Raw genomic sequence first — 12,824 nt, forward strand, 5'->3', positions numbered from 1 at the left:
TTCCATCCCCTTTCCTCTTGTCCCACACCTTACATTTGATGGAGGTATGGTCTTCATCCTGCACAATAGTATTACTTGACTGCTGGAATCCCCACAGTTCAATCCAAACCTGTCCATATACTGGTACTTTCAACAGAAATTATTCCAGTCTTTAACCTTCACACCACTCCAAACCCAGACTTGGCTATTTGGCAGTTTGACCGGATGAGGCATCACAGCAGAGACCCAGCCACTCAATCGTACATCACTGCCCTTGCTGATTTCTTAACAGTGGTGAAATGAAAGCAGGTTTCATCAGCGGCAGCCACACTCTTGTACCACCATGTTCTCGTGATGACGCAACACCACCTCACCGTTTTCCTTGTACAGCATACTCATAGGACTCATTTTGATGGGAACACAGCAAGGGGCAGGCACTACTGTGGGACGATGGAATTTGAGCAGACTCTGAAAATAGAATAAGACAATTGGTGCGATTGCTTTAAAATTCTGTTTCCACTATTATTACTGAAAGGTCATTTACTTAACAGAGTTGTACTTTTACAGAGTTTGCTGTGTATGTTTGCTCTCCTAAAAGTGCAATTCAACATAGCAGTTGCCATTTTGTAGGTATGAACCAGACCAATGGGTCCTGGGGAGTGTACTTGACTTTGGAGGTCACCACAGCTCAGCCGTGGTTAAATATAGTGATGCTACTTTTATCAATAGTGGTCCTCAGTAGCAAAGCCCCAAGCCCAGAAGAGCAAACTATTCACAACATCTGCCTACAGCCATATGAAATTGTCACTAAACAAGCAATCCAGTCTACTTAAGGTTACAAGTTAGAATCAATTGATATGAGCAGTTTTACCATGTCTGTTTCCATTAACAACTGAGCATTGATAGACAAATTCGGTTCATAAGGAATTTTTACCAAGACAAAAAAGGAAACCATTCATCTGATGAATTACATTACAGCACAAATCTGAAAGATGAAAAGGCAATTTTACAGAATCATTACAAAGCAGGAGGCCGTTCAGCCCATCATGCCTGCACTGACAACCTGAATCAACTTTATAACTGAGTGCTACTTTCCTGCCATTTGCCTCAACCTTGTGTATTGTTACTGTTCCAAATAAAATCCAAATGTCTTATGTCTGGTATCACATTTAAAAGAAAATTGAATAAATATTCATAGTGAAGAATGTAAAAAGATGTGGGAACGGGCAGGTAAAATAGGATTGCAGTGGAAAGCTGTAGTTAAAGAGCTAGTCAAGCACAAGGTGTAATGAATAGAATGTCCTCCTCCTATATGCAACATCTATAATATGTTCACCCCAGTGATCTGTATGGGCTCACATTTGAGATTTTCTTGATTTTCAAAAATTGTGCATGGCTTAACCCTCCCTATCTATGTAATTCCCTCCAGTCCCTCAAACCACTGAGGTATCTGTGCAAGTTGAAATTTGATCATTAAAATATTCCGGATTTTAAGTTCTCTGTCATTGGTAGTCACGTCTTCAGCTGCCTGGGCCCACAGCTCTATCATCCTTTCTCTAAAGTTCTACAACTCTCCAACTCTTTCATCCTTTTATACAACCTTTAAGACCCAACTCTGACACAGCTTTTGTCAACCTGCCTAATTTCATCTCCAACAGCAAAAACAGAAATAGTGCCAGACCTTAAAAATGTTGAATTTAGGTATGGTCAATCTAAGTGAAAACAGAGAGAGGTACACAAGCATGCAGAATACTAATATGTACCTGGACTGTATCAATGCCAATTCAACATGTGGGACAAGTGGGGTGCAAGAAACAGCTAGAATGTGGGACTTGTGTCAAAATGCACCAATTGAGAGGGTGGTGGAAGCCAATTAGAGTCAAAGAGTCATAGAGATGTACAGCATAGAAACAGACCCTTCGATCCAACTCATCCATGTCCACCAGATATCCTAAATTAATCTAGTCCCATTTGCCAATACTTGGCCCATATTTGTCTAAACTCTTCCTATTCATATATCCATTCAGGTGCCTTTTAAATGTTGTCTTAGCCTCCATACATGCACTACCACCTGTGTGAAAAGGTCCCTTTTAAATCTTTCCCCTCTCACTATAAACCTATGCCCTCTAGTTTTGGACTCTCCCATCCCAGGGAAAAGACCTTGTCTACTTCCACTATCCATGCCCTCATGACTTTATAAACCTCAATAAGGTCATCCCTCAGCCTCCCGACACTGCAGGGAAAACAGTCCCAAACTATTCGGTCTCTCCCTACATTGCAAATTATTCAATATACTTGTAAATCTTTTCTGATCCCTTTAAAGTTTCACATCATCCTTCTGATAGGAGGGAGATCAGAATCACACACAATGTTCTAAAAATGGCTGAACCAATGTCCTGTCCAGCCACAACATGACCTCCCAACTTCTATACTCAGTGCTCTGACCAATAAAGGAAAGCATACCAAACGTCTTCTTCACTATCTTATCTACCCGTGACTCCACTTTCAAGGAACTATGAAACCACATTCCAAGGTCTCTTTGTTCAGCAACATTCCCCAGAACCTTACCATTAAGTGTATAAGTCCTGCCCTGATTTACCTTTCCAAAATGTAGTACCTCACATTTATCTAAATTCCATCTACCATTCCTTGGCCCATTTCCCCATCTGGTCAAGATCCTGTTGTACACCCAAGTAACCTTTCTCATTTTCCACATACATCTCCAATTTTGGTGTCATCTGCAAACTTGCTAACTTATACCTCCTTCATTCACATCCAAATCATTATATAAATAATGAAAAGTAGAGGGCCCAGCACCGATCCTTGTGGCATACCACTGGTCACAGGCCTCCAGTCTGAAAAACAATCCCCTACCACTACCCTCTGTCTTCTACCTTCGAGCCAAGTTCTGTATCCAAATGGCTAGTTCTCCCTGTATTCCATGTGATCTAACCTTGCTAACCAGTTTATCATGAGGAACCTTGTCGACCGCTTTACTGAAGTCCATATTATCATATCCACCGCTCTGCCCACATCAATTCTCCTTGTTATTTCTTCAAAAAACTCAATCAAGTTTGTGAGACATGATTTCTCACGCACAAAGCCATGTTGACTATCCCTAATTAGTCCTTGCCTTTCCAAATACATGTACATCCTGTCCCTCAGGATTCCCTCCAACAACTTGCTCACCACCGACGTCAGGCTCATTGGTCTATAGTTTCCTTGCCACTTGCTTAAATACTGGTACCATGTTAGCCAACCTCCAATCTTCCGGCACCTCACCTGTGACTTTTGATGACCCAAATATCTCAGCAAGGGGCCCAGCAATCACTTCTCTAGCTTTCCACAGAGTTCTAGGGTACACCTGATCAGGTCCTGGGGATTTATCCACTTTATGCATTTTAAGATACCCAGCACTTCCTCCTCTGTAATCTGGACATTTTTCAAGATGTCACCATCTATTTCCCCACATTCTATATCGTCCATGTCCTTTTCCTCAGTAAACACTGATGCAAAATACTCGTTTAGTATCTCCCCCATCTCCTGCAGTTCCACACAAAGACTGCCTTGCAGATCTTTGAGGGGCCCTGTTCTCTTCCTAGTTACCCTCTTGTCCCTAATGTGTTTATAAAATCCCTTTGGATTCTCTCTATTTGCCAAAGCTATCTCATGTCCCCTTTTTGCCCTCCTGATTTCCCTCTTACATATACTCCTACTGCCTTTATACTCTTTTAAGGATTCACTCGATCTCTGCTGTCTATACCTAACATAGGCTTCCTGCATTTTCTTGACTAAAATCTCAATTTCTCTAGTCATCGAGCATTCCCTACACCTACCAGCCTTGTCTTTCATCCTCACAGCCTCTGGATTCTCGTTATCTAATTTTTAATGGCTTCCCATTTTCCAGCCTTCCCTTCTAGACCATCTGCGCCCAGTCACCTCTTGCCTAATACAGTTCAATAGTAACTTTTCTTAATTAGCTGTGGTGTGGCATTGCTGGCCAGGCCAGCATTTATTGCTCATCCCTATCTCACCCTTAAGCTGTCTTCATCAATCACTGCAGTCCTTGGAGTGTAGGGACACCCACAGTTCTATTAGGAGGAAGTTCCAGGATTTTGACCCAGCATCTCTGAATATATTTCTCAGTCACATGGCTTGGAAGGATACTTGCAAGTGGAGGTGTTGCCAGGTACCAGATGCTATCTGATGACCTTACTGAATCAGAGATTTTCACTTACAAATGGAAATTACGTGAAAGGCAAAAATGTGGCAGTGGGAAAAGAATGTGGTCAGGAATAAGGATTTATTTGACAGCTCTTTCCAAAACCTTCCATAGGTATGATGGGCCAAATGGCCTGTTCTGTGCTTCATGATCCTATCATTCTAACAGCTTCATGCATTAACGAGTACTTACAGCACAGAAACCAGCTGTTCAACTAATTTTCTCCATATGAGTCTCTTCCCATCCAACATTAGAAACATAACTTAGAGAGATAGAGATGTACAGCATGGAAACAGACCCTTTAGTCCAACCCATCCATGCCGACCAGATATCCCAACCCAATCTAGTCCCACCTGCCAGCACCTGGCCCATATCCCTCCAAACCCTTCCTATTCATATACCCTCCAGATGCCTTTTAAATGTTGCAATTGTACCAGCCTCCACCACTTCCTCTGGCAGCTTATTCCATACATGTACCACCCTCTGTGTGAAAAATTGCCCTTTAGGTCTCTTTTATATCTTTCCCCTCTCACCTTAAACCTATGCCCTCTAGTTCTGGACTCCCCGACCCCAGGGAAAAGACTTTGTCTATTTATCCTATCCATGCCCCTCATAATTTTGTAAACATCTATAAGGTCACCCCTCAGCCTCCGACACTCCAGGGAAAACAGCCCCAGCCTGTTCAGCCTCTCCCTGTAGCTCAAATCCTCCAACCCTGGCAACATCCTTACTAATCTTTTCTGAACCCTTTCAAGTTTCACAACATCTTTTCGATAGGAAGGAGGCCAGAATTGCACGCAATATTCCAACAATGGTCTAACCAATGTCCTGTACAGCCGCAACATGACCTCCCAACTCCTGTACTCAATACTCTGACCAATAAAGGAAAGCATACCAAACGTCTTCTTCACTATCCTATCTACCTGCGTCTCCACTTTCAAGGAGCTATGAACCTTCACTCCAAGGTCTCTTTGTTTAGCAACACTCCCTAGGACCTTACCTTTAAATGTATAAGTCCTGCTAAGATTTGCTTTCCCAAAAATGCAGCACTTTGTATTTATCTGAATTAAACTCCATCTGCCACTTCTCAGCCCACTGGCCCATCTGGTCAAGGTCCTGTTGTAATCTGAGGTAACCCTCTTCGCTGTCCACTACACCTCCAATTTTGGTGTCATCTGCAAACTCACTGACTACCTCTTATGCTCGCATCCAAATCATTTATGTAAATGACAAAAAGTAGAGGACCCAGCACTGATCCTTGTGGTACTCCACTGGTCACAGGCCTCTAGTCTGAAAAACAACCATCCACCACCACTCTCTGCCTTCTACCATTGAGCCAGTTCTGTATCCAAGTGGCTAGTTCTTCCTGTATTCCATGAGATCTAACCTTGCTAATCAGTATCCCATGGGAACCTTGTTGAACGCCTTACTGAAGTCCATATAGATCACATCTACTGCTCTGCCCTCATCAATCTTCTTTGTTACTTCTTCAAAAAACTCAATCAAGTTTGTGAGACATGATTTCCCAAACACAAAGCCAACAACATAACTTTCCATTCCCTTTTCCCATGTGTTATATAGTTTCTCCTTAATGCAGCTATATTATTTACCTCAACTGTTCCATGTGGTGGGAAGTTTCACATCCTCGTGATTTTTTTTGTTCGGAATTGTGGCTTTTTGATGGTAGTATGGCCGAACTCCCTAACAATTGGACACATTTTCTCTGTATCACCTTAAAGCTCTCGTGCTAAGTCACCCCCCCAGCCTTACCTTTTCTACAGAAAATAGCCACAGCCTGTTCAGCCTTTCCTAGACCAAATCTCAATTCTGGTATTAGGCTTGTATGTGTATTCGCACCTTCTCCAATACCTGCATGCCCTTTTCATGATATGGACACTGCACTATAGAGTCATACAGCAGGCAAACAAACCGTTTGGTCCAACTAGTCCATGCTGACCATAATTTCAAACTGAACCACTCCCACCTGCCTGCTCCTGGCCCATATGCCTCCAAACCTTTCCTATCCATGTGCTTATGCAAGTGTATTTTAAATGATGCACACTCATTGGACATGCGCACCACCCTCTTTGCCCCTCATGTCTTTTTAAAATCTTTTTCAACTTAAAAATGTGCCCCCTAGGCTACCATTAACTTTATTTATACCCCTCATTATTTTATAAACGTCTTTAAGGTCATCTCTCAACCTCCTACGCTCCAGTGTAAAAAGTCCCAGCCTTTCTTTAGAACTCAAACCTGGCAACATCTTGGTGAATCTCTTCTGAATTCTCTCCACTTTAATAATATCCTTCCTCATACAGGGGCACCATGGTGGTGCAGTGGTTAGCACTGCTGCCTCACAGCGCCAGGGACCAGGTTTGATTCCAGTCTTGGGTGACTGTCTGTGTGGAGTTTGCATATTCTCCCTGTGTCTGTGTGGGTTTCGTCTGGGTGCTCTGGTTTCCTTCCACAGTCCAAAGATGTGCAAGCCATGAGAAATGTAGGGTTACAGTGATGGGGGAGTGCGTCCGGGTGGGATACTGTCTGGAGAATTAGTATGGACTTGACCTGTAGGGATTCTATGAACTGGGTGACCAGAACTGGACACAATATTCCAGAAGTGGCCTCACCAATGTCCTGTACAACCTCACCATGACTTCCCAACTTCGGATACTTAAAGGTCTGAGCAATGAAGGCAAGTGTGCTAAATATCTTTTTAACCAAGCTGTCTATAAGTGTTGCAAACTTCAAAGAATTATGTACCTGTACCCCTAGATCCCTCTGTTCTATCACACTACTCAAGGCCCTACCACTAATTGTATAAGCCCTACCCGTGTTTGTTGTACCAAAACGTAACACTGTGTTTTTCAGATGCAGCTTGAGCAAGGTGAAAAATCTCATGCAGTTAAATGTAACATTGAATGCAGCGTTAAAAGGGAAGAGATGGGCAACTAACACAGGAGGTAACATTACCTGCATGTAAGCATGGTTGGAGGGTTTGACATTCTCCCCAGATGGTGATGGGCACTCTCCTTCACAGCGGAAAGCATTGTATGTCTTTGGAAAGATAACCCAGGCACCCCAGCCGATCTTATCAAATTTGACCTGAAAATCGATTCTCCGGCATCGGGTCGGTTTGTTGCTCTTACTGTGATGCCGGGGACGGCGTTGAATACGGGTTCCACTGCGTTCAGCCCTACCCTTCCCACGGCCTCTGCCACGAGTCCTCTTTCGTTGGCATGCCACATGGCCCTTTGGCTTCAGCCGGCATCCCTTTCTCTTACGGGGCTTCCGCACATGCTTGGAGCTGTTGGCATCTTTCAGCAGTGAGGAACTCTCCGAGCAACTCTGCTCAGGTCTCTGGGAAAACACCAGCAGCAGCGCCGTCTCCTTGGTCTCTGCCTTGCCCTCATTTCTGGTGGAGGGGAGGGACCTCTTGCTTCTGCAGATTGGGCTCTCTGGCCACTGGAGTCCAGTGAGCCTGCCCTTGCCACTTGGCTTGCTGCGGTTGATCCAGTGCCTCAGGATGTTGGTGACATTGTAAATGGCGCAGCCCTCAGCATCCTCCAGCACGGAGGCTGGAGGGAAGGAGCCCAAGAAGAGCTGGTCCTGGCAAGTAGCAGGTCCACACGGGTACTCTGACTGGTGGTGGAGCTCCAGGAGAGAGCAGGACTCTGCAAAGGCAGGCACACTGATCCTCAACTCGGCAAACTGAAGCTTCTCGTTGGCCGCAAGCATGGACATGTCAAAGGTAACAATCCAACGGCTTCCGTTGTGATGGAAACCTAGCGATAAGTAAACAGCAGCGATTAATCAGGCGTATTAATGCCATGTTAAATACATAGGTTTTCAAAACATTCCTAAAATTTGTGAAAATACATTATAAAATGTTTTGACTTCGAATGACAAAGTGCAATAAAATTCAACTCAGTCCATGCAGCACATTCCAATATCGGGTGGATTATATAGTTATGATTAATGGTCACCAGAAAAACAACTGATTGATTGTCTTTGAGCTCATATTAAAAAAGAACTTGCCCCTTTAAGGAGTTGTCAATTTGTTAATTTGCTTATTTTTACTCAACGGAGTATAAAAAGGAACTTCCCTTTTAAAAGGTGGTTAACTTGTTAATTTTAGTTTTGTTAACTGATGCGCTAATGAGTAAGAAAACAGGCACAGAGGGCAGCAGCAGGGACAGAGATCAGGAAGGCTGCATCCTTTGAATAACTTACTTGCAAGGAAAAGAATTGTGTCTCGTTTCATACTTCATTGCTTGGCTTGGATCCATTTAACACAGAGGATGGAAGCATCTATGACAGTTCAGCGACTAGATATCCTGAGCCAAACTAAACAGAATGTTCCTGTTTCCAAAGCCTAGACTGAGCTGTGTCAGCTGGTCTCCTCTTAAGCCACAGTAAGGGTAACCAGTTGTCTAGTTAGTCCCAGGCTATAAAGGAGCAAGTATTAATCAGGGTCCCCATTCTTAATCATCACCCAATGACTCTGGGATCTGTGGACAGTCAATGAGGATAGGACTAGATGTGATGCCCTTAATGGTTCAATAGTTTGCTAAGACACGTTGTTAAGGATAGCGAGGGAGATCCCAGCATCTGTGGAAACCCAGTAGAAGTCAGCATCTATTGGGGAGGAAGGCAAGAAGAGGCAGAGGTTGAAACAGTAGGCATTGCCAAGGCAGTGTGGTACAACAGGTGACTCCATGGAACTATCAACAAGAACTGCTGATACACCACAGAAATTAGGAACCAGGAGTGGGAGTAGGCTATTCAGCCATTCAACGGATGGCTGCCATTTTCCTGCACTATGCCATATCCCTTGATGGCCTTAGTATCTAGGGATGTATCAATCTCTGTATTAAACATACTTAACCAAACTTCCACAGCCCTCTGGGGTAGATAAAGTTTCACCGCCCTCTGGAGAAGAAATTCCTCTCCATCGCAGTCCCAAATGGCTTGTCCCTTTTCTGAAAAGATTCAGAAAAGATTTACAAGGATGTTGCCAGAGTTGGAGGGTTTGAGCTAGAGGGAGAGGCTGAATAGGCTGGGGCTGTTTTCCCTAGAGGGTTGGAGGCTGAGGGATGACGTTATAGTGGTTTATAAAATCATGAGGGGCACAGATATGATGAATAACCAAGGTTTTAATCCTGGGATGGAGGAGTCCAGAACTAGAGGGCATAGGTTTAAGGTGAGAGGGGGAAGATTTAAAGAGCACCTAAGAGGCAACTTTTTCTTGCAGAAAGTGGTGTGTATATGGAATGAGCTGCCAGAGGAAATGGTGGAGGTGAGTACAACTACAATATTTAAAAAGCGTCTGGATGGGGATGTAATAGCAAGGGTTTAAGAGGAATATGGGCCAAATGCTGGATTAGGTTAGGATATCTGGTCAGCATGGATAAGTTGAACCGAAGGGTCTGTTTCTGTGCTACACATCTCTATCAAGCCTCATGACAATTATGTTTTTTTAAAAAGTCATTGGAAATAGGATGTCAGCTTGAAAGAGCAGACAGGCCATTTATTTATGATCCCATTGACAGCTACTGACCATCAGTGATGTGTAGCCCATTGACATGTACTGACCATCAGTTCTGTACTGATGTGAGGAATTCCACCTTAGATTCCCCCTCCTCTTCCTCCAACAACATCCCGTAGCCCAAAAAGGGCTTCCTACATTTTCCAGAAACCGTGATTTGGAGACGCCGGTGTCGGACTGGGGTGTACAAAGTTAAAAATCACACAACACCAGGTTATAGTCCAACAGGTTTAATTGGAAGCACACTAGCTTTCGGAGCACCACTCCTTCATCAGTCACATCAACCTTCATCAGCTCCTTCATCACAACTACCTGATAAAGGAGTAGTGCTTCGAAAGCTAGTGCTTCCAATTAAACCTGTTGGACTATAACCTGGTGTTGTGGGATGTTTAACTTTCCAGAAACCAGCTGCCTTTACTATTAGACATATAACCCAGCCACCAACCTACTTGGTGAAATACGCAGCCTATGAGAGGAAATATCTTCTGAGGAGGTTCCATAAATGAGCAACATTCCTCATTGTTGGCAACACAGCAGCTCATCGCCATAATGATGCAGGGAAACTCTTACAGTGAGAAGCCATTCCCAAACTGAGTGACCCGTTGTTCTTACTTCCAACTGTTAGACCAGCAATGAAGCATTTTTCCATTCAACCTCCTACTTTGTTGCTAGAGAAAAAAAGAGTGGCTCAGTGGTTAGCACTGCTGCCTCACAGCGCCAGGGACCCGGGTTTGATTCCAGCCTCGGGCGACAGTCTGTGTGGAGTTTGCATATTTCTCCCTGTGTCGGTGTGGGTTTCCTCCGGGTGCTCTGGTTTCCTCCCGCAATCCAATGATGTGTAGTGTAGATGAATTGGCCATGCTAAATTGCCGATAGTGATAGGTGTATTAGTCAGAAGGAAATGGGTCTGGGTGGGATACTTTTCGGAGGGTCGGTGTGGACTTGTTGGGCCAAAGGGCCTGCTTCCACACTACTGTAAGGAATCTAATCTAAATCTTCCCTGAAAAGAAACTGCCTGGCAAGCCAAGGGCAATCTGCAGCAGATTACCAGTAATACCCAGGTGCCACTGAATAACTTCTGAAAATTTAAAACATCTTGCTTATGGGCTACACATCATACAGCATTTCATTGTCTCTTTGGGATGTCCTGTAGAGTGTCTATATTAAAGGTAAGCTTTCATTTCCAAACTGTACATGTTAAACCAAAAAAGAAACATTTTTGTTAATTAAACAACTTAATGCGCTGTAAATCAAAGGAAAAGCCAGTCTCTGTACATCTGAATGTGGATTGGGTAATGCCAGTCCCTGGGTTAAACTGTCTACAATAGGTTCTGGGAAGAGACGGACATTCCCGCCCAGATCCTGAGACACGCCTTGATCTTCTGAGCAATCCCCCGGTTCAAAGACATCAAAACCGTGAATGTGGATTGTCCTAGACTGGCTGTGTCTGGGAGAGAGAGAAAAGAGATTTGAGGGACGTCAGCGGCCACATCAAAACGACAAACCGAAACCCAAAACGTAGACCCAGTGAAGAGGAGGAGGGGTGAATAATAGAACGGGAAGTTACTTTACTTTTTGCCACCAGGCTCCTTACGGTATCCGCCTCCGGTAACACGGGCCGTTCGTGGGCCGAAAGGCCGCTGTAATTGCCCGAGCTGTAACTGCGGTACAGGCTGAGCATGTGCGTGGGCAGGCTCAGGCTGATGTTGCGTGCCTCCAGGCGCTTGATGAAGGCAGCTACCTCCCTGAAGCTGGCTGGGGGGCCAGGTTTGCTTTGTAGAACACGCCAGGGCCACTTGCCTGTTGGATTGGCTCGGACCACTGAGATGGAAAGCAGTGCGAACAGGAATGGGAACTTCATGTCTCCGCATACAAAGTGACAGCTCTGTGTGTATGTGTGTGCTGTCTCCTTATATACAACCTCCCAATGCATATTAACTGCCCACACTACCCCAGACAGATCGAAAGCCATTATTCTGCTAATGTAGGCCGTTCATGACCCAAATGACAGATAGTAATTAGTTTAGCAAGACAATGGAAACTTTACTTGTAATCTCCATTTCTGTTTAAACCGGCAGTGTTACATTTGCTTTTGCAATTGTCAAATTATTCAGTGCCACTCTTGGGTTTCGATGTTTCGCTCGAATGGATCCCTTAGATGTGCAGAAGTGATAGACTGGACTTTTGAAGGGCTGTACATGCATATACGCCCAGCGAGAGAAAAACATTGTGAGAGGGTCCACTTACAGTTCGGCCTGAGATGAAAGCGAGTTGCGTGACCTGTCCCCGTCCTGTGTTTTGCTCTGCATTACAGTGGGGTTTATCACATCGCTAATCAGCTTTATTGTAAATCGTTCACCATCGTTAGACACTCATGATTCAAGGGCTGGGCATTGCATTCTCAAAATGAATAATGCTTCTTTCTGCGTGGGCCTGCAGCTATGAATTCATTTTTTAAACACTAAAACATTGATTAGTCGAACTAATTGGAGGGACAGCGTGGGAAATTGTATCCAGATCAAAGGATTGTAAAGCAGCCATTAAAGTGAACAATTGACTGAATACGTCAGTTGGATTGGAAGGGGCCTGTATAAAGTTAATAAGATAACACTGTAAGAGCACATGCAGATGGTTAATTAAATGCATACACTATTCTGAACTCACAAATTATTCTCCAGTCCTGTTCACCTCTCACCCACTGCTGCCGGATCGACATTGACATTTTCACTTCCACAGTTTCTCCAGCGCTTTCTGCTTTTAATTCAAATCTCCAGCACCTGCAGTAAATTTTTGTTCAATTCTTTTTCGTGGGATGTGAGTATCACTGGAGAGGGCAGTATTTGTTGTCCATTCCCAATTGCCCTTGAAATGAGTGGCTTGCTAAGCCATTTCAGAGGGTGATTGAGATCAGTGTCATTGCTGTAGGTCAGGCAGGGTAAGAATAGCAGATTTTCCTCTTTAAATGACATGATTACAACAGTTTAATAGTGATCTCTCAAGTCCAGAATTGCTCATTAATTTAAATTTCCCCAACTGATGTGGTGGATTTGAACTCGTGTCTCAGTTCAATTGTGGCTG

At 44.0% G+C, this 12,824-nt stretch overlaps 1 protein-coding gene across 1 annotated transcript; it reads right to left on the minus strand.

Annotated features, from left to right (window-relative positions):
* ndr2 (nodal-related 2) lies at positions 1–11,607 on the minus strand. The gene is made up of 3 exons (XM_060854115.1): positions 11,319–11,607; positions 7,172–7,983; positions 1–447 (listed from the first exon to the last, which is right to left on the minus strand). The coding sequence occupies exons 1-3, from the start codon at positions 11,605–11,607 to the stop codon at positions 295–297; spliced, it is 1,254 nt and encodes a 417-aa protein (XP_060710098.1). The 3' UTR covers positions 1–294.
* Positions 11,608–12,824: the final 1,217 nt, after the last annotated feature.

Source organism: Hemiscyllium ocellatum, chromosome 43 (assembly GCF_020745735.1).
Source record: "Hemiscyllium ocellatum isolate sHemOce1 chromosome 43, sHemOce1.pat.X.cur, whole genome shotgun sequence".
NCBI classification, from domain to species: Eukaryota; Metazoa; Chordata; class Chondrichthyes; order Orectolobiformes; family Hemiscylliidae; genus Hemiscyllium; species Hemiscyllium ocellatum.

Coding starts and splice junctions, on each gene's coding strand:
- ndr2 (XM_060854115.1), bottom strand. CDS start 11,607: ATGAAGTTCCCATTCCTGTTCGCACTGCTTTCCATCTCAGTGGTCCGA. Junction 7,984..11,318: donor AAGGAGCCTGGTGGCAAAAA/GTAAAGTAACTT, acceptor ACTTATCGCTAG/GTTTCCATCACAACGGAAGC. Junction 448..7,171: donor CCAACCATGCTTACATGCAG/GTAATGTTACCT, acceptor TTCTATTTTCAG/AGTCTGCTCAAATTCCATCG.